The 22,049-nt window shown below is 37.9% G+C and overlaps 1 protein-coding gene across 1 annotated transcript; it reads right to left on the bottom strand.

The window, feature by feature from the left end:
- Positions 1-805: 805 nt before the first annotated feature.
- LOC110582580 (polyadenylate-binding protein 4-like) lies at positions 806-21,817 on the bottom strand. The gene is made up of 3 exons (XM_021692635.1): positions 20,108-21,817; positions 14,879-14,882; positions 806-942 (listed from the first exon to the last, which is right to left on the bottom strand). Exons 1-3 carry the CDS (start codon positions 21,815-21,817, stop codon positions 806-808), a joined length of 1,851 nt encoding a protein of 616 aa, XP_021548310.1.
- Between the last annotated feature and the right edge of the window lie 232 nt (positions 21,818-22,049).

Below are 22,049 nucleotides of genomic sequence, written 5' to 3' on the forward strand. Positions count from 1 at the left end.
ATCCTAATTGTACTAAATGAAAATATTACCTATAATACTTAGAGTTTTCAAATTAAGATGATAGGGGCGCCTGGGTGGCTCAGTCGTTAAACGTCTGCCTTCGGCTCAGGTCATGATCCCAGGTTGTTCCCTCTCTCGCTGTGTCTCTTGCTGTCAAATAAATAAAATCTTTAAAAAAATAAAATAAAAAAATAAAATTAAGATGATATATGAAAAACACTTAAACTGTACCATTTAATGCACATTCAATAATGAGAATTGTATTTATTATTATTTTTTCATTTATTCTCTTCAGATAACTTTGTGCTGGAATGCCAGCAAGATGATTTGACTGGCCAAAACTATATTTCTGATAGTCCTAAAATGGCTGGGAGAGAAGGCAGGGACTAAGATAATTTGTGAATTAAATTGATTTGGGAATTCATAAAAGGGTGCATTGACAAGGATGTCACACAAATTATCTACCCCCAACTTTTTTAGAAATACACCTGCTGTCCGCACTGTTCCACAGTATAAGTACACTGCGGGAGTTCGCGATCCTCAACAGCATCTTAATGCACAGCCACAAGTTACCATGCAGCAGCCTGCTCTTCATGTACAAGGTCAGGAGCCTTTGACTGCTTTCACGTTGGCATCTGCCCCTCCTCAAGAGCAAAAGCAAATGTTGGGTGAACGGCTCTTTCCTCTAATTCAAGCCATGCATCCTACTCTTGCTGTTAAAATCACTGGCATGTTGTTGGAGATTGGTAATTCAGATATTTTTCTTCGGTGAAGCACGAGTTTTTTTCGTGGTCCCTGATCAATTTTAAACAGTTTTAACACCAGTGGTACTGTTAACTGCTTTCTGGGCAGCCTCTTTAGCTTGGTGGGCTTGTAGTACAACTACAGCTTCATCAACTTTAGAACGGAGAGACTCTGGAGACTCAAGCATATGAAGAAGTTCTAAACATCGAAAAACTTAAACATTATGAAAAAAAAAACCATTGCAAAATGTAAAATAAATAAAAAAAGGAAAGGAAACTTTGAACCTTATGTACCGAGCAAATGCCAGGTCTAGCAAACATAATGCTAGTCCTAGATTACTTATTGATTTAAAAACAACAACAAAAAAACCCACAAAAAATAGCAAAATATAAAAACAAATTAATGTTTTATAGACCCTGGGAAAAAGAATTTTCAGCAAAGTACAAACATTTAAAACATTCCTTTCTTTAATTTTGTAATTCTTTACTGTGGAATAGCTCAGAATGTCACTTCTGTTTTAAATAACAGAATTGATAACTGAGCAAGGAAAACTAATTTGGATTATAAAATTCTTGCTTTAATAAAAATTCCTTAAACAGTGGAAAAAAAAAGAAATACACATAAACTGTAGAGTACACAAAAATCAACATGAAGGTTTTTTTAAAAAGTGGATTCTTGAGTTCTACCTCTAGAAGGGCCCAGTAATCTGCATTTGTAATAATCAAAAGTAATTTTAGGCAGATGGAAAATGAGCAGCCTTTGATAAACAGTAGATTTCACCTCATTTTTTGTTGAATTATTATTTATTAACAAAATAGGGTAACAATCTGTATTCAGATTGCCAAGATTTAATGCATTTTGCTTTAGTTGCCAGTGTACCTCTTCCCTGAGTGGATTTTTTTTTGCATACAACTGTTTTGTTTAACTTTACTGTCAATATTCAAACCCATTTATGGTTATAGACATCGTTTACATACTTTATAGCTTTGCAGATATGAGAATTTAAGCTATTTGCCCTTGTTACAGATCACATGAAAGGCAATAATTAAGTGTAGCCTTGGATTCATCAAATGATGAGTGCAATTAATGTTGAAATTATGAAAATTTCTGAGTGAGCTCTTGAAAAGAATATTGTCTTTCATTTAAAATATCAATTTGAATTCTCTTTATCCATCATTACTTACTATAGGAAGTAGCATTTCTTTACTAAATCTGTGGACATGTAACTCAATTCTGTTTGAAAGTCCTTCAGTGAGATTTTTCTAAGAATTAAGACTAAAGATTACATTACTATTTAATAATATTTAAAGATTCTTTCAGTGGTGGGATAGAACAAACTAATCTTGGATAGATGAAATGCAGAAGTCTGTGTTACTTATATTTACAAACTAGACAAGGCTGCCACACAGAGAGTTGCACTCAGGAGCAGAGTAACACGGAGCAATTGATGTATGGGGAGTGGGGGTGGGGTTAGCTAGTTTTCCTAGGCTTGATGTGGATTGGCTAAACTGAATAATTTCTCATGTTCTTGGGCATAGGGGCTGTCCCTATTTGTCTGGTACCTAGCTCTGGAGTGTGGGAGCCTAATGAGGAAGGTGGTTAGGGTGGGGGCTTAGCAAACTGCCAGCACATAGGAACTGAGAGTTTTTAGGAATGATTTTAAAACTATATCAATACCTGATACCTGGGTGGCTCAGTCAGTTAAGCATCCAACTCTTCATTTCAACTAAGGTCATGATCTCAGGACCCTTAGAGCAAACCCTGCGTTCTTGGGCTTCCTGCTTACTGGGGAGTCTATTTGAGATTCTTTCCTTCTGTGCCCCCCTCCCCACCTTGGGTGTGCACTCGCACTCGTGCTCTCTCTCCCTCTCAAATAAATAAATAAAATCATTATAAATAAACAAACAAACAAACAAATCTATATCAATACAGCATTTATGACACATTACATTATACTAACCTTTCCCCTCCTTCCCACAAAATTTACCTTAGATAACTGTGTGAATGAAACTTCACAAGCATTTAATGTTTATAGTAAGGCACTGAAAAGAAGCAGGGATTTCCACACTCTAGTAAGAAAAGTAAATATCTATTAAGCATGTCTTATTTGATAAGCATTTTTGTGAAGTGTTTTAATACATGTCTTCTCTATTCTTACTCACCTAGAGATACCAAAAGCCGCCCAATTCTGGAATAGCGATGAGAAGGTGGTGTGATTAAGTTAATTATCCCTAAGTTGAACCTTGAGGTTGAGCATATTTCATTAGTAGATGAGGGACAGAAAAGGCATTGTGGATAGCAGGAATATAACACAAAGGTACAAAAGCATGAAAAAGTATATTGTGAATGTTTTCTCTATCCTTCTCGGTCTCTTTAACTCTTCTAATAATCAAATTAACATAAAACAGATTAACAGGAAAAATTTTTATTTACATACATACAAGGGTCCCATAAGAATAGACAAAAGGACAAGCTAGGAAATTGAGGCTTATGTGTAATTTTGAACTAAGGAATGGTATAAAGGTGTGGGAGCTTGAAATGGGGTGGGGGAGGGTGAGTCACAGGAAGATAAAAAGAGCAGATGTTTAGTAATTAGATGTTTGTCCTGCCATAAATATAGGTCATTTAGATTAAAAAAAAATGTTATCTCTTGGTAATAGTTCTCTTTCTGATCCAGTATCCCTATCTAAATTATTTTAGGTAATTAGGGCGCCTAGGTGGCTCATTTGTTAAGCATCTGCCTTCGGCTCAGGTCATGATCTCAGGGTCCTGGGTTCGAGGCCCACATCGGGCTCTCTGCTCAGCAGGGAGCCTGCTTCTCCCTCTCCCACTCCCCCTGCTTGTGTTCCCTCTCTCGCTGTGTCTTTCTCTGTCAAATAAGTAAATAAAAAATCTTTAAAAAATTTATTTTAGGTAATTTAACAGAGAGGTAAAAGGTTTTCTTCAGTCTTCTGGGTCTTAATTGAATTCAGCTCAAAATAGACCATATGACAATGTGGCACATTTTGGGAGAATTGTTCTGGACCCTGTGGTCCTGCCTTTGAAATTTCTCCAAGAACCTTCACAGTCCAGAATTTGGTAGATTATTCTATCTCAGTAAACCAATCTCTTACTAGTGGGGGAGGGATTTCATGCCCACTGGCTCTTTTGTCTCTGGAGAGATGTCTCTGCAAATGCCACCCCTCACAGATGTGCTACAAGAAGAGTGAACAGTCTCTCCCCTAGTGCCTTAGACAATCCTCAGATGCCACTGTCTGTACCTCCTGCCCCCCCCCCCCCCCCGGGGTTGCTTTTCTGCCCTCTCTCCATAAGTAGGGCAGCACCCTCAGGGCTCTAGCCCAGCCAAACCTTCTGACCTTTAAAACTCCATTCTTCGAACCCTGCTTATTGCAAAAACTCATGAAAATCCCCCCTCTTGTTTTCCCAGCCAATGGCTTTGGGGAAGTGTTCTCCTTGTGCATATCCCTGTGCACTCCACTCTCTCACCTTTCTCCATGACCAGGGCTCCTTCCCCTCTACAGTACCTGTGATCTGTTTCTCCCCCAAACCATGTCTCTGCACTTTCTACCTTCCTTGATGCTGTCTTTTCTTTACCTCTAGTTGTGCAGCTGTTCTATCAGTCTTCAGGGCAATTTCTTGGGTATTCAGAATGATTTGATAGTTATCTAGCTGTGTTCAAAGGATAAGGCAAGCCTAGGGTCCTCTTACTATGCTGCCATCTCAGCTCCCTCTGTCTCCTGAAATATTCGTAAAAAAACAAACAAAAAACTGATGACATCTTAATAAAGTCTGTAGTTTAGTTAATATTGGTGTACTAATTCTAATCTCTTAGTTTTGATAAATACATTGTTTTTGTAAGATGTTAACTAAAAGGAAGTTGAGGGAAGTGTATATGGAACACTCTGTATTATGTTTTCAACACTTGGTAATCTAAAATCGTTCCAGAAAAATGATAAATTTTGTTTTATTGATAAAATAAGCTGCAATCTTAGCTTTTCCTCTTTTTACTTTTTGTTTTTTTATTTTTTTTTCTTTAAAAAATTTTCTTTCTTCAAAAAGTCATGGTTTAAAAGAGCAGTGGCCATAGAAAAGAGCCAGACCTAGGGGCGCCTGAGTGGCTCAGTTGGGTAAGCATCTGCCTTCAGCTCAGGTCATGCTCCTGGGGCCCTGGGATGAGCCCTGCATCAGACTCCCTGCTCAGTGGGGAATCTGCTTCTCCCTCTCCCTCTGCCCCTAGCCCCACTGCTAATGCTTTCTCTCTCTCTCTCAAATAAATAAATAAAATCTTAAAAAAAAAAAAGAGCCAGACCTAGAACTCTACCAAATGACTCTGGGGCTTCTGGAACACTCTTGGTAAAAGAGGCTGATGTACATGGTTTGTGCTCCACTTACCTCCTTGAAAACATCAGTGCTCCATCTGGTTGCCCTAACTGTCCTGTTGCCTCAGTGATCCTAGGGCCCATAGCCCACATCAGTGCCAACTGTCCTAACAAGGCAGCCACAGGGTGGTGCACACTGGGACAACCCTGGTTAGAGCTCACTATAGCCCCAGTCTTCATGCCAAGGTGACACAGGTACAAAGCAACCCAGAACATTCCAGGCCCATACCACTTCAACTTTTGATGGCTTTCTAGGGCAACACTGGTGCAGAGTGCTCCTGAACCTTTCAGCTGACATCTGCTTCAGATCCAGCTACCCTCCAAGCATGCCCACTGCTTGGAGTACCCACTCCCCAAAATCCCAGCCTGTTCTTGCATTGGTCCCAGGCATTCTACCAGGGCAAACCCCCATGCTAAGCACCTTGGGACATTCCTGGTTGCACCCAATTCAGGGACCTCCCAGCCCATACCCTGCTTCAGCTCCAGCCACACTGCCAGGGCATCTTCTGCACAGAGTGACCCAAGTGATACTGACTTGCACCTATTTCAGCTTCAGCTGTTTCACCAAGGTGTTTTCAATACAAAGAACCCCAGGACACCCCAGCCTGCATCCACTTCAACTTTAACTGTCCAGGCATTGCACCCACTGTTGGGAAAGCCCCAGGACTGCCAACCCACCGCAGCCATATAGTTCGAGCCAGCAAGCAAAAGACAACAACCACACACAGTCTAATTAGGTACAATAACACATGTGACCATTCCTTCAAGTTTAGGAGAAGTAGCTGTTTCACCTAATCCATAGAAACAAACAGAAAGTCAAGCAAAATCAGGAGACAGAGGAATAGTCTCCAAAAGAAAGAACAAGACAAAATCTGGGGAAAAGAAATAAATGAAATGGAGATTAACAATATGCCTGATAAGGAATTTAAAGTAATGGTCATACAGATGCTCACCAGTCCGGAGAGAAAATTGGAAGAATTCAGTGAGACCTTCAATAAAGAGCTAGAAAATATAAATAAAGAACCAATTAAGTAACCTCTTTGATATTGCCTGCAGCAACTTCTTTCAAGATACATCTCCAAAAGCTAGTGAAACAAAAGCAAAAATGAACTTTTGGGACTTCATCAAGATAAAAAGCTTCTGCACAGCAAAGGAAATAGTCAACAAAACAAAGAGGCAATCCACAGAATGGGAGAAGATATTTGCAAATGACACTACAGATAAAGGGCTGGTATCCAAGATCTATAAAGAACTTCTCAAACTCAACACCCAAAAAACAAATAATCAAGTCAAAAAGTGGGCGGAAGATATGAAAAGACACTTCTCTGAAGAAGACATACAAATGGCTAACAGACACATGAAAAAATGTTCATCATCATTAGCCATCAGGGAAATTCAAATCAAAACCACATTGAGATACCACCTTAAACCAATTAGAATGGCAAAAATGGACAGGGAAAGAAACAACAAATGTATATGCACCCCAATGTTCCTAGCAGCAATGTCCGCAATAGCCAAACTGTGGAAAGAGCCGAGATGCCCTTCAACAGATGAATGGATAAAGAAGATGTGGTCCATATATATAATGGAATATTACTCAACCATCAGAAAGGATGAATACCCAACTTTTACATCAACATGGATGGGACTGGAGGAGATTATGCTAAGTGAAAGAAGTCAAGCAGAGAAAGTCAATTATCATATGGTTTCACTTATTTGTGGAACATAAGGAATAGCATGGAGGACATTATGAGAATGAAGTATAAAAAGGAATGGATGGAAATCGGAGGGGAGACAAACCATAGGAGATTATGGACTCTGAGAAACAAACTGAGGGTTTTAGATGGGACTTGGTGGGGGATTGTGTTAGCCCAGTGATGGGTGTTAAGGAGGGCACATATTGCATGGAACAGTGAGTGTTATACGCAAAAAATGAATCATGGAACACTACCCCAAATCTAATGATGTACTGTATGGTTGCTAACAAAGCATAATAAAAAAAAAAAAGAAAAAAATTTAAAGAGTTAAAGAATATAATAACTGACATTGAAAACACACTAGCAAGACCCAACAGCATACTAGCAGATGCAAAAAACATGTCAGCAATCTGTAAGACAATGTAATGTTAAACACCCAAGCTGAACAGCTAAAAGAGAAAAGATTTTTTCAAAAAATGAAGATTGTGGGGCACCTGAGTGGCTTACTCTTTTAAGGCTCAGACCTTTGACTCAGGTCATGATCTCCAGATCCTGGGATTGAGCCCCACGTCAGGCTCCCTGCTCAGCAGGGAGTCTGCTTCTCTCTCCCTCTGTTCCTCCTTCCTGCTCATTCTCTTTCTCAAATAAATTAATAAAATCTTTAAATAAATAAATAAATAAATAAATAAATAAATAAATAAATAAAATGAGGATAGTTTAAGAGATGTCTTGGACTACATCATGAAAACAAACACTCACATTATAGCGGTTCCAGAAGAAAAAGAAGAAGAAAGAGAAGGGGGTAAAAAACTTATTTAAAGAAAGAATACATGAAAACTTCCCTAATGTAGGGAAGAAAATAGACATCAAGATAAAAGAAGCATAAAGAGTTCCAAACAAAATGAAACCAAGGATGTCCACACCACAGCACAGTATAATTAAAATCTCAAAATCTAAAGATAAAGAGATATTTTTAAAAGCAACAAGAGGGAAGCAAAAAGTTACATATAAGAAAAAATGTGTAAGGCTATCTGCTGATTTTTCAGCAGAAACTTTGCAATCCCAAAGGGACATAAGGACATAAAGAAGGGAGTGGCATAATATATTCAAAATGTGAAAGGAAAATACCTACAGCGAAGAGTACTCTACTGGCAACTTTCTCATTTAGATTTAAAGGAGTTATTAAGAGTTTACCAGACAAACAAAAGATAAAAGGTTTTATCACCACTAAACCAGCCTTTTAAGAAATGGTAAAGGCACCTCTTTAAGTGGAAAAGAAATAGCTGTAATTAGACATAAGAAGATTATGAATAACATAAGTAAAATATGACAACATATACATAAAATGTGGGAAAATGTGGAAGAGGGAGAAAAAAGAAGTTTATTTTTAAGAATGTGTTTGAACTTAAATGACCATCAAATTAATATACACTTCTATATAGTTATGATGTCATATAAGAACTTCATGGTAACCATCAGCCCAAATCCTACTGAAGATGTGCACAAAGAAGAAAGCCAAACAAAACACCACAGAAATTCTTCAATCACAAAGAAAGAGACCAAGAGAAGAAGAAAGGAGCAGAGAAGAACCACAAAAACAACCAGAAAACAGATAACAAAATGACAAGTACATACCTATCAGTAATTACTTTAAATGTAAATGGCCTAAATACTCCAATCAAGAGACATAGAGTGGCAGAATGGATTTAATCCAAACAAAAACAAAGAAAAAGCAAAACAAAACAAAAAACAAGACCCATCTATATGCTGCTTATGAGAAACTCATCTCAGACCTAAAGACAGATACAGACTGAAAGTGCAGGAGTAGAATACCATTTATTGTGCACTTGGAAGCAAAGAAAAAAAAAGTAGTAAAACTTATATCAGACAAAGTAGACTTTAAAACAAAGACTGTAACACCAAAGAAAGATATTACATAATGATAAAGGTATCTATCCAACAAGAGGATATAACAATGGTAAATATCTATGCAAACAACACTGAAACACCTGAGTATATAGAGCAAATATTAATGAACATAAATAAAGAAATTTATGGTGCTATGATAATAGTAGGAGATTTTAAAACTCCACTTGCAACCCTCAGTTTGTTTCCTGAGATTAAGAATTCCTCATATCAGTGAGATCATGTGGGAAGGATGGGGTGACTGGGTGATAGACACTGGGGAGGGTATGTGCTCTGGTAAGCGCTGTGAATTGTGCAAGACTGTTGAATCTCAGATCTGTACCTCTGAAACAAATAATGCAATATATGTTAAGAAAAAAAAAAAAAAGAAGAAGGTAGCGGGAGGGGAAGAATGAAGCGGGGGAAATCGGAGAGGTAGACGAACCATGAGAGACGATGGACTCTGAAAAACAAACAGGGTTCTAGAGGGGAAGGGGGGTGGGAGGATGGGTTAGCCTGGTGGTGGGTATTGAGGAGGGCACATTCTGCATGGAGCACTGGGTGTTATGCACAAACAATGAATCATGGAACACTTCATCTAAAACTAATGATGTCATGTATGGGGATTAACATAAGAATAAAAATAAAATAAAATAAAATAAAATAAAATCTAAAAAAAAAAAAAAAAAAAACAACTCCACTTGCATCAATGAATAGATCGTCCAGGCAGAAAATCAATAAGGAAACAATGTTTTTGAATGACACATTAGACCAGATGGACATAACAGATATATACAGAACATTTCATCCAAAAACCACAGAATATGCATTATTTTTGAGTGCATATGGAACATTATCCAGAATAGGTCACATGTTAGGCCACAAAACAAACCCTTAATAAATTTTAGAAGATTGAAATCATACCATGTATCTTTTCCAATCACAATGGTATAAATCTAGAAATCAATCATAAGAAAGAAGACTAAAATACCCCACAAACATGTGGAAGCTAAACCACATGATCCTAAACAATCAATGTGTCAACAAAGAAATCAAAGAAAAAAATAAAAAAAAAAACTACTTAAAGACAATAAAAATGAAAATGCAACAGGTCAAAATCTTTGGGACACAGCAAAAGTAGTTCTAAGATAGAAATACACAGTGATACAGGCCTACCTTAAGGAACAAATAACAAGCTCAAATAAATAATTTTAACTTATACCTAAGGGAGCTAGGAAAAGAACAAACAAAGCCCAAGGTGAGTAAAAGGAAGGAAATAATAAAGATCAGAGCAGAATGAAATGACATAGAGACTAAAAAAAAAAAAAAAGAGAGAGAGAGAAAGAAAAAAATCAATGCTGCTTCTTTGAAAAGATAAAATTAATAACCATTAGCTAGACTCATCAAGAAAAAAGGTACCCAAATACATAAAATCAGAAACAAGAGAGGAGAAAAAAACATATTTTTATTGCAGCATTATTTACAATAGCCAAGATATGGAAGCAATCTAAGTGTCCATCAATAGACAACTGGAAAAGGAAGAAGTGGTACACACACACACACACACACACAAACACATACACATACATAATGGAATATTACACAGCCATAAAAAGGATGAGATCATTCCATTTCCAACAACATGGATGGAGGTTAATAGGCTAAGTGAAATATGTCAGACAAAGAAAGACAAATACCATATGATTTCATTTATATGTGAAATCTAAAAACAAACAAACAAAAATGAATAAACAAAAAGCAGAATCAGACCTGTAAATACAGAGAACAAACTGATGGTTGCCAGAGGGGAGGTGATTAGGGGAATGGGAAAATGGGTAAAGGGGAGTGGAAGATACAGGCTTCTAGTTATGGAATGAATAAGTCACAGTTATAAACAGAGAATAAAAAATATAGTCAATGATATTGTAACAGTGTTGTATGGTGACTGATGGTAACTACACTTGTGGTGAACATAACATCATCTATAAACTTGTTGAATCACTATTTGTACACTACACTTGAAACTAATATGTATTGTGTGTCAAGTGCACTCAAATAAAAAATAAAACATTAACATTTATTTGGCACTGTAAAAGAATTAAAACAAACCCCAGTTTTCCTTGCTTCTACTTTTGCCTTCTTTCTTTTCTCTCTGTCTTTCTCTTCTACTACTACTTTTTCACTTTTTATCTCACCTTCCTCTGAACTTCAACTGGCATTAGAAAGTTAACAGATAGCCTTCACATCTTATAAAGAGAGCTCTCTATTGAATTGTTCTTACAGCTGCAAAAGTGAGATTGTACCAACAATCCCTAGCAGGCAGCATGAAAAACTACATCTCCTCTCCAACAATTCAAGCTGCAAGTTTTGTAGAAGTTACAGATAAAACAAAACAAAACAAAAGCAAAAGCAAAAGCAAAGCAAAACAAACAAACTAAAAACTAAAACCCTGGGCAGGACTACAATCACTGTGGCAGACATACTCTCAGGTGAATTCCAGTGATGTGCTCCCTTATATAATCTTCTTTTGATTGCAGACAGAATCCTTGATTTGTTTTTAACCAATAAAAATTATGACAAAAGGTTATGGTATATTTCTCCCTTGGTTATATTATAGAAGACTTTGTTTTCACAAAATGGAGCAAGAGGCTTTTTTGCTGACCTTGAAGAAGCAAGCTGACATAAAAGGAAAGGTATATATGACCGGGACCTCAGGACAGCCTCTAGAAGCTTAAAGTCTCAGTTCTACAATCACAAGGAACTGAATTCTGCTGGAAATCATGTGAGATGGAGGATCTCAAGCTTCAGAAAAGAATGTAGATTAGCTGACTCCTTGATTGCAGTCTTGTGAGACCCTGAATGGAAGAACCCAGCTAAGCCATGCTCAGAATCCTGACCCACAGAATCTGTGAGATGATAAATATGTGTTGTCTTAAATTGCTGTCTTAATTTGTGGTAGTTTGTTACACAGTGATAGAGAACAAATTCAGTCACACACCTTTCTTCTCACCCAATAAAAACTCCAATTCTGCTTTGGTTCAGAGTCACGAGGTCTTAAGCTGCTTTCTGATGTGCATCACTTAAATAAAGTCTTTAACATCTTTTTAAGTCACTTTGACTATTTTTTTTCTTGACAATTTTGTTCTGTGATGCAGAGCCAGTCTGAATGAACCCTTCTCCTGCTGAGGTTTCACACTAGAACAGAGTGCATCAAGGATCTCAGGCTTCCTCCCTTTTCTGGAACTATAGGTAGGTTGGGTGTTAAGGCCTCCTCCTACTCCTGTGCTTAAATTTGTCCCGCAACATAGATATTGTGGCTTTGAATCTTTGAAAAGGTTAATCTACTGTCTGATTAAAGGCACTACCTCTGTTTCCTTTCATCTTTCTGGAATATCTAGCCAAGCAGAGAATTAGATAATTGTCCTAAGGTACAAAAAGGCCTTTCTCCCTTCTTCTATCTGCAATCTTTTATCATGAGCTAAGTAGTGACCTCAGGGAAGATAAACTTGAACTTAGTGGCTCCTTTCATGGTGCCTTAAAAAAAAAGAAAATAAGATAGCCAACTAACAATGGGCAACTTTCTTTAACTAGTACAAAGAAGCTGAGAAAAGAAAACAATTCAAGAGATTCCAGTCTATTGTGGCCTCTCTTAAAACAACTTCAACCTCTCTCTCCCCAAAGACCTGCTCCTAACTCTGTTTCTGTGCCTTAGTGCCACTCTGCTAGTTTCTGGGAGAGGCTGTTCCTCAACCTCCATTACTTTTTTTCTCCTTCTTCCCTTTCCCAGGTCCTTTTAACCTTTAGAGTAGAACCTTTATCCTTTCTCCTTCAAATAAGTGAAAGCATTGGGGATACAAGAAAGTTTTTTAAAGGCAATTCCTGGGGATTTCCCCTCAAATTGACTGGGGAATAATCCAACTCTGTCAACAAATCAATCTGTCTCTTAATTTTAAGCATCAACTGGAAACCACTTTTAGGAAATATTCAGGGTTTGGCATTCACATTAACACTGCCACAGGCAATCTTCACCTTTTTGTTAATGGCCTTTAGCCTAAAATAGATGCTATTTTGAAGCATGATATAAGCTGGAAGACCATACGGCCCAGTGTTTTGAGGATAGCATAATAAACATAGAGAAAAACACACACTGCAAAATCATATCACTGTCATTTTAAAACAGACACAATGCAGGTAAGGATCGATACTTGAAGATATTACAAATAAAAAGGCTACTGGGTCCATAGTTGTCTTTCTTTGGCCAGGAAACAAGCCACCCAACAGGCTGCTTAATCAGAAATAGAACAATTCCTCTCTGAGGAGGGCTTCCTCCTGTGTCCTAACTGTCTCTGTATCAGTAAAAAAAACAAAACAAAACATAAACTAACTATATTAGTAAATGACTATCCAATCTTGTTTTTAGTAGACATTAGAGCCACACTATCCACCAATAATCTCTCCTAATTTCCTACCACCCTTCCTCAACAATAAAAAGGTCTTGGTGTTGGGACTTACCAAACACATTTTTTCTTCCTCATTTTTCTGTCCACTCCCATACTGCCTATCTCCTTGAGAACCTTAACTTCTCCAGGTGACTTTTTTCTAAGTCTTTACAACTCTGCTAATTTATTAAAATTAGATAAATGGGTAAAATTTGCTCAGTGGTTACCTACTATTAGGTGCACATTCAAAGGACTTTTTCTTGATTCCCCAGACTTTGATAGTCAAATATACCATATTATGTGGTTCCACTTGACTACTTTGGACTCTTGTGTCTCTAACTCTTTTCTACTCTAGAATTACCTAAAATTTCTTATTTGCTTGCCTTAATACCTTATGTCCTCTAGGCTACCTCATCTATGGATGTGGGAAAAATATAGAACTTTAATGAGTCATTATACAACCCATAGAGCCTCTTCTTTTATTACCCTAGGAACCCTAAATCCCAAAACGTTAGGGGTACTATCCATTTGATTTTTCATCTCCCCCCAAAAAGGGGTGGGTGGTTTGAAATTAGTACACCCCTAACATTATTCAACAAAATCCTAGCCATGGGCACCAGTCCTATAAACGTCCCTACCAGGCTCTTTCCCTCTCTCCTTCTGGATATCAGAAGGTCCTATAACTGGTTGGCACTCTTGCCCAGGGATTCCCCTTACTTTGCCAATTCCTGAAAGAGTAATAAACCTTTGAATCACTTGCAGTCAGCGGTTCCTGTGTGGAATATTTTGACATCTGATACCATTTAATGGAAAAGAACAGCAGATCCAACAAAGGGCCAAGGTGAATCATAACGCATCCATAGTTGTCATACCCTTAATCCAGCTACCTATCTTTTTTCCCTCTTCCAGAGAAAGTAATAGTTTAACATTAACCCCAAAATTTTCCCCACCTCACTCTGAACTCCTCTGTTAGACTCATAATTCTTTGTAGATGGGTCACATCTTAAGAATGAACAGAATATTTTCAAGCTGGATATACTGTTATCACTTTCCAAGAATTTATTGAATAATCCTTTTTCTGAAGTCAAATCAGCACAACTAGATAAAGTAGCTTGACTAGATCCTGTCAGCTAGCAAAGGATGAAATGGCTAACATAAATAGACAGCATATGCTTTGTGTGTGTTTCCAAATGTTATGGAAACGTGGTTTCTCAACTGCTGATGGTGCACCCATTAAGCACAGTGAGCAAGTTTGAGTTTTACTAAATGCCTTGTTTTTCCCTAAAAAATTGGTTGTAATTAACATTGAAGCTCATACTAGAGAATAAACTTGTGAAGGAAAATGAAATATCTCAGCAGACCAGTATGTTAACCAAGTTACTCTCACCCAGGTTTAATTAAGTCAGCAAATTAAAGTTAATCTGGTTAATCCAGATCACTTCATGAAGTTTATGAGCAAACTGAAATCACAATGATCAGACTGTGAAAAAAGATAACTGGAGAAATCTGGGTGTGCTCTCTAATCCAACTGGTTATAGAGGTAGCAAGATGACTGGTTAGTCTCTCCAGACACTCTGAAATGGATCTTGGCGAAAAAATGTGCACACTATGACCCACCACAGTAAAGAAAACATAAAAACTCTTCTGGAATAACATTAAAGGGGAAGATTTAATTGTATAACAGATAAGGGTCTCCAGCGTATGTCTTACCTACCAGACTCATAACTCTAGAAAACTTTGTAAAGGTGGTACATAGATAGGAACGACAAGGGAACCTTTGAATATTCTCAAATGGACTTTATACAACACCCTACATCACAAGACTTTGAATATGTGCTTATTATTGTCTGCTCTTTCAAATGGTGAAAGGCTTTCTAAATTTGCTAAAAGGAAGCTATTTTTATTGTGGCTGAAAAATGATTAGATTTTGTTTTCCTACTTAACTTTCTAGTAAAGAGCTACTCATTTTACCAGGACCGTAATTAAGGAATTTTGTAATGTGTTGCCTGCTGGCCAAAAATTATACTGTCCTCACCATGCTCAATTCTCAGGAAAAATAGAAAGAGCTAATACTTTAAAATCAAAACTTGCTAAGGTTTCTGAAGACATAAAACTACTTTGGCCTAAGTTTGTCCTGTTGACCCTAATAGCAAATGTAGATTATGAGCTTATATGTTTGTCACGGGCAGACCAAAGAGATTAGGAGCTACACTCTTATTTTTTATTTATTTATTTATTTTTTATTCTTATGTTAATCCCCATACATTACATCATTAGTTTTAGATGAAGTGTTCCATGATTCATTGTTTGTGCATAACACCCAGTGCTCCATGCAGAATGTGCCCCCCTCAATACCCACCACCAGGCTAACCCATCCCCCCACCCCCCTCCCCTCTAGAACCCTCAGTTTGTTTTTCAGAGTCCGTTGCCTTTCATGGTTCGTCTCCCCTCCGATTTCCCCCGCTTCATTCTTCCCCTCCCGCTACCTTCTTCTTCTTCTTCTTTTTTTTTTTTCTTAACATATATTGCATTATTTGTTTCAGAGATACAGATCTGAGATTCAACAGTCTTGCACAATTCACAGCGCTTACCAGAGCACATACCCTCCCCAGTGTCTATCACCCAGTCACCCCATCCTTCCCACCCCACCCCCCACTCCAGCAACCCTCAGTTTGTTTCCTGAGATTAAGAATTCCTCATATCAGTGAGATCATATGATACATGTCTTTCTCTGTTTGACTTATTTCACTCAACATAACACCCTCCAGTTCCATCCACGTCATTGCAAATGGCAAGATCTCATTCCTTTTGATGGCTGCATAATATTCCATTGTATATATATACCACCTCTTCTTTATCCATTCATCTGTTGATGGACATCTTGGCTCTTTCCACAGTTTGGCTATTGTGGACATTGCTGCTATAAACATCCGGGTGCACATACCCCTTCGGATCCCTACTTTTGTATCTTTGGGGTAAATACCCAGTAGTGCAATTGCTGGATCATATGGTAGCTCTATTTTCAATTTTTTGAGGAACCTCCATACAGTTTTCCAGAGTGGCTGCACCAGCTTGCATTCCCACCAACAGTGTAGGAGGGTTCCCCTTTCTCTGCATCCCCGCCAACATCTGTCATTTCCTGACTTGTTAATTTTAGCCATTCTGACTGGTGTGAGGGGGTATCTCATTGACGTTTTGATTTGGATTTCCCTGATGCCGAACGATATTGAGCACTTTTTCATGTGTCTATTGGCCATTTGGACGTCTTCTTTGGAAAAATGTCTGTTCATGTCTTCTGTCCATTTCTTGATTGGATTCTTTGTTCTTTGGGTGTTGAGTTTGATGAGTTCTTTATAGATTTTGGATACTAGCCCTTTATCTGATATGTCATTTGCAAATATCTTCTCCCATTCTGTCGGTTGTCTTTTGGTTTTGTTGACTGTTTCCTTTGCTTTGCAAAAGCTTTTTATCTTGATGAAGTCCCAATAGTTCATTTTTGCCCTTGCCTCCCTTGCCTTTGGCGATGTTTCTAGGAAGAAGTTGCTTCGGCTGAGGTCAAAGAGGTTGCTGCCTGTGTTCTCCTTTAGGATTTTGATGGACTCGGCTACACTCTTATTTTAAGCTCTACTTTGTTGCAGGAAAATATTACCCAATAATGTAAAGGGCTAATGCAATATACTCTGACTTATCATCAACAGGGTCAATTCGTCTTTCTAAAGAAGCCACCCTACTTTCTGGACTTACAATCAGGACACTTAATCTACTGGAATAGACACACACACACACACACACACACACACACACAAAACTGCTCTAGAACCCCACTGGAAAGACCTCTACCAGGTCCTCCTTATTACTAACAGGACAGCAAACCTACACAGGATACATCTTTGGTCCCTTGTGTTGCAGCTAAAGAAATATGTACCCCTTATCAACTCGACTTCTACTTTAACCAGAGTCCCTAAACTGAGGTATCTCAAAACTTCTCTGAAGTACATGATGACATAAAGGAGACAGCTATCTCATAAAAATTGGAATAAGTAGATTCAGATAGCGAGCAACTTCTGCTCAAAACAATGGAACAAAAATGCCTCAAATTTAGTATTTCCCTTTTTATCTTAACCTTGAATTTGTGCATCTCTAGAATTATATCCAAGTGCTGACTATAGAAATGCTTCCTATTCTTGCTCTGTTATTTCTACTCTGTCCTGCCCTTTCTCTTCTCTTTCTCAAATCTAAAATCTTTGGCATTTTTTGGGCTGACATGTCTATTAAACTATTATCACCTATGATTGTTGCTTCTGCTTACTCTTTCCCATTACCTCCTTCCCTCCTTTACAAATATCAGTTCCTTATCCAAGAAGATATCTCTGCCATTACCATTGCCATTTGGCATATAGTCCCATCCAAATTAGGTCTCTGACAAATCTCTGAAGTTACTACATCTTACCTAGTATATCCCCCAAAAGAAGAAGTTTTTCTTGAAAGAAAACATTTGTTTTTAGCAGCCACATGAAAAAATGTTCATCATCATTAGCCATCAGGGAAATTCAAATCAAAACCACATTGAAATACCACCTTACACCAGTTAGAATGGCAAAAATGGACAGGGAAAGAAACAACAAATGTTGGAGAGGTTGTGGAGAAAGGGGAACCTTCTTACACGGTTGGTGGGAATGCAAGTTGGTACAGCCACTTTGGAAAACAGTGTGGAGGTGCCTCAAAAATTTAAAAATAGAGCTACCCTATGACCCAGCAATTGCACTCCTGGGTATTTACCCCAAAGACACAGATGTAGTGAAAAGAAGGGCCATATGCACCCCAATGTTCATAGCAGCAATGTCTGCAATAGCCAAACTGTGGAAAGAGCTGAGATGCCCTTCAACAGATGAATGGATAAAGACGATGTGGTCCATTTATATAATGATATATTACTCAGCCATCAGAAAGGATGAATACCCAACTTTTACATCAACATGGATGGGACTGGAGGAGATTATGCTAAGTGAAAGAAGTCAAGCAGAGAAAGTCAATTATCATATGGTTTCACTTATTTGTGGAACATAAGGAATAGCATGGAGGACATTAGGAGAAGGAAGGGAACAATGAAGGAGGGGGAATCAGAGGGAGAGATGAACCATGAGAGACTATGGACTCTGAGAAACAAACAGCGTTTTAGAGGGGAGGAGGGTGGGGGGATAGGTTAGCCCGGTGATGGGTATTAAGGAGGGCACGTACTGCATGGAGCACTGGGTGTTATATGAAAACAATGGATCGTAGATCACCACATCAAAAACTAATGAGGTATTGTATGATGACTAACATAACAATAAAATTTAAAAAAAAGAAGTAAAAAGATGACCCATAGAATGGGAAAAAATACTTAGAACATATTATAAGGGACTAGTCTCAAAAATATTTAACAGACTCTTAAAATACATCAATAAAAATGCAAATAACCCAACTTAAAAAAATGACATCAAATATTTCATATCTTTACACAATTTTTAACTAAACAACTGCTTTATGAAAAATCCTGAAATTTTATCTTTTATACAGAACAGCAATTTTTACTAAAAACTGTTAGTGTGAAATCTAAAACTCTCCTTTGTCAACAAAATAATGTATTTAACTTTAAAACAAAGAAAAATATAAACCTTTATAGATGGCATTATTTTTTCTTGTCTTTGGTTAACAGTTTGGATTTAGTATAATAAAAGGAAATTTTGCTTTAAAAAATTTACATGTTATTGTCTCTGTTCTTATTCCCTTAGTCTCTTTAGTTTGTTTTCTAAAAAAAAGCCTTATTTTAGGTCAATATTATGTATTTATATATACTGCATTTCTCTTCAGCATTTTCCATTTTATATTGTAATATTTTGTGAAGCTATTCATGAAATAGTTGTAGCTATTGGAATCTTTCATATTTTTACCTTCTGTTAAACTTTTACTAAAAATTTTAAAACTCAAGTTACATTTCCTTTTGGAATTATTGAGTAATTACCAAGTAAAATCCAAATACCACATTCTAGAATATAAAATACTGGTGTCGTTTTATACTACTTATAGGTAAGAAAAATATTAAAAATAAAGACTGATTTATTGTTTTCTGTATAATTTTGCCATAGTCCTTCTACATCCTTTGAAAATTCTGCATTTTAATTTTTTTTAAAGATTTTATTTATTTATTTGACAGAGAGAGTTAGCAAGAGCAGGAACACAAGCGGGGGAGGGGGAGAGGGAGAAGCAGGCTTCCCGCCGAGCAGGGAGCCCGATGTGGGGCTTGATCCCAGAACCCTGGGATCATGACCAGAGCTGAAGGCAGATGCTTAACGACTGAGCCACCCAGGTGCCCTGGCATTTTAATTCTTTTTCTTTCCTCTTTCTCTCTTTTTTTTTAATTTCCTGTTCTTATATTCTGTATTTACTTTTATTTAAAAAAAATTTTAAAAGATCTTATTTAATTATTTGAGAGTGAAAGCACAAGTAGGGGGAAGTGGCAGAGGGAGAGGGAGAAGCAGGCTCCCCACTGAACAGGGAGCCCAACTTGGGGCTCGATCCCAGGACCCCGGGATCATGACCTGAGCCAAAGGCAGATACTTAATCAACTGAGCCACCCAGGCGCCCCTCTATATTTACTTTTAAACCCTGAATAATCAAATACCAGTAATGAAACTTGACATTTGCTTGGTAAAGTATAAATTTATTTTTCTTAAAAATTTGTTTTTATTCTCATCATTTTCTCCAATATTTATGTTTTTCATTGTTTGAAAATTTCATTTCTCCAAGCAGGAATTTCATTTTACATAAATTGGATACTGGGAGTGCTGTTAGTAGCTTTTAGGGCAATATCTTAAGCTTGGTTGGACTGCAGAATAAGGATCACTTCATTAATCTTGGCACGGAGAAACTCAGGATATTTGAGCATATAAAGAATTTCAGCATCATCCATCTCCAACAGTATTCTAGAGATTTTTCCAGCCAGAGTTGGGTGAATGGATTGAACCAGAGGTACCAGCTTTTCACCCAAGATATTCTTCTGAGTAGTAGCTGATGCCAACACAGACACATTTGAAATATCATGACCAACGGGGATAGGCTTCTGGTTGGATGCTGGCCTTCCTACTTTAAATTTAAGAGGCCTGCAGACATTTGCAATAGCTGTAACTTTTTTGAATCTTTGGTTTGCAGGTGGTCTTAAAGCAGAAGTTTGAGGGTAAACAGCCATTTTCGGGGTTGTCATATTGGTGATTTGATAGGTTGACTTGACCCCTGGCACTTGTGGCTGTATGAAAGTGCTGATTGATGGCTTAGGCACTGCTACTGAGTGGGTAGCATAATGTAAATTCTGAGATGGATGATATTTGGCCCTTACCACAGGCTTGTAAAGATGTACATTGCCACATTGAGACTGAGGAAGAATTGGTATGAAGTTATTGGATGATGTTATCTTTTGATAGTTGAGTATAGCATTATCTCTATCTCTCACAGCTGAGATTCTTTCCATATAGTTCTTGGTGAGGAAAGCCTGGCGCTCATCCTTACTTTGTGCAATAGCCACATACAGTGGTTTGGTGATCACAATTTTTCCATTCATTGCCATGACAGCTTTATTAGCTTCCTCAGGAGATGTATAACAAACAAAACCAAAGCCTTTGCTGTGGCCTGCCTCCATCATGACCCTGGCACTAGAGATTGTGCCAAAGAGGGAGAATTCTTCTCTCAGTCGTCTGTCATCAATATCATCTTCAAGATTTTTCACATAAAGGTTAGCACCCTTGCACTTGGTGAGTTTACCCTGTTTTATTTGTTCAAATTTATGTTTTAGTTCAGATTGTCTCTCTAGTTTTTTCTGGGCTCTACCAACATAAATTTGATTTCCATTAAGGACTTTTCCATTCATCTTTTCAATGGCTTTCTTGGCATCTTCAAAATTCTCAAAATTCACAAATCCAAACCCTTTGGATTTTCCACTTTCATCAGTCATAACTCTTACACTTAATACAGAACCAAACTCACCAAAAACCTCTTTAAGACATTCATCATCTACATCATCTCCAAAATTTTTGATGTAAACGTTGGTAAATATGTTTGCTTTAGCTCTCAGCTCTGCTTCCCTTTCTTTGCGAGGTTTAAACTGCCCAACAAAAACTCGGCTACCCTTCAGCAGAATACCATTCATCTTTGCAATGGCCCTTTTAGCAGCTTCTGATTTCTCAAAATGCACAAATCCAAAACCCCTTGATCCGTTTTCATCGGTTACTACTTTACAAGAAAGAATGTTTCCAAAGACAGAAAATGTATCATAAAGGGACTTACTATCAATAGACTTGGCAAGATTTTTGATGAATATATTGCCCACTCCACTCTTACGAAGTGATGGGTCACGCTGGGACCACATAATACGCAGTGGCTTGCCATTGATAATATCAAAGTTCATAGTGTCCAGAGCCCACTCAGTATCAGCCCGCAGCAAGAAGTTCACGTAAGCGTAGCCCAGAGAGCGGCGCGTTACCAGATCACGGCACACCCGAATGGAAAGGATTGGCCCAGCAGAGCTGAATTTCTCATACAGCATTGCCTCATTCACTTCGGGGTGCAGGTCTCCAACATAGAGTGTGGACATTTCAAAGTGGGGAACTGAAGCACTCATCTTCAGTTAGATCTCGAGCAAAATCTTGAGGGAGATCTCAAGCAGGCACCAAGACAGGATCTCTTTCATTGAAACAGTCAATGAAAGGAGGAATGGAGGCCGGGAACACTGTTTGGCCCCAGCCACAGTCCCAGGGGGGAGCTCAGCCCTCGGAAACAGACTATAGACCCCAGGTTATGGTGAGTCACGAACATTGCCAATAGATACCCAGCATCCCAGATTGTGATGCAAT

This window comes from Neomonachus schauinslandi, chromosome X, assembly GCF_002201575.2.
Source record: "Neomonachus schauinslandi chromosome X, ASM220157v2, whole genome shotgun sequence".
Taxonomy (NCBI): Eukaryota; Metazoa; Chordata; class Mammalia; order Carnivora; family Phocidae; genus Neomonachus; species Neomonachus schauinslandi.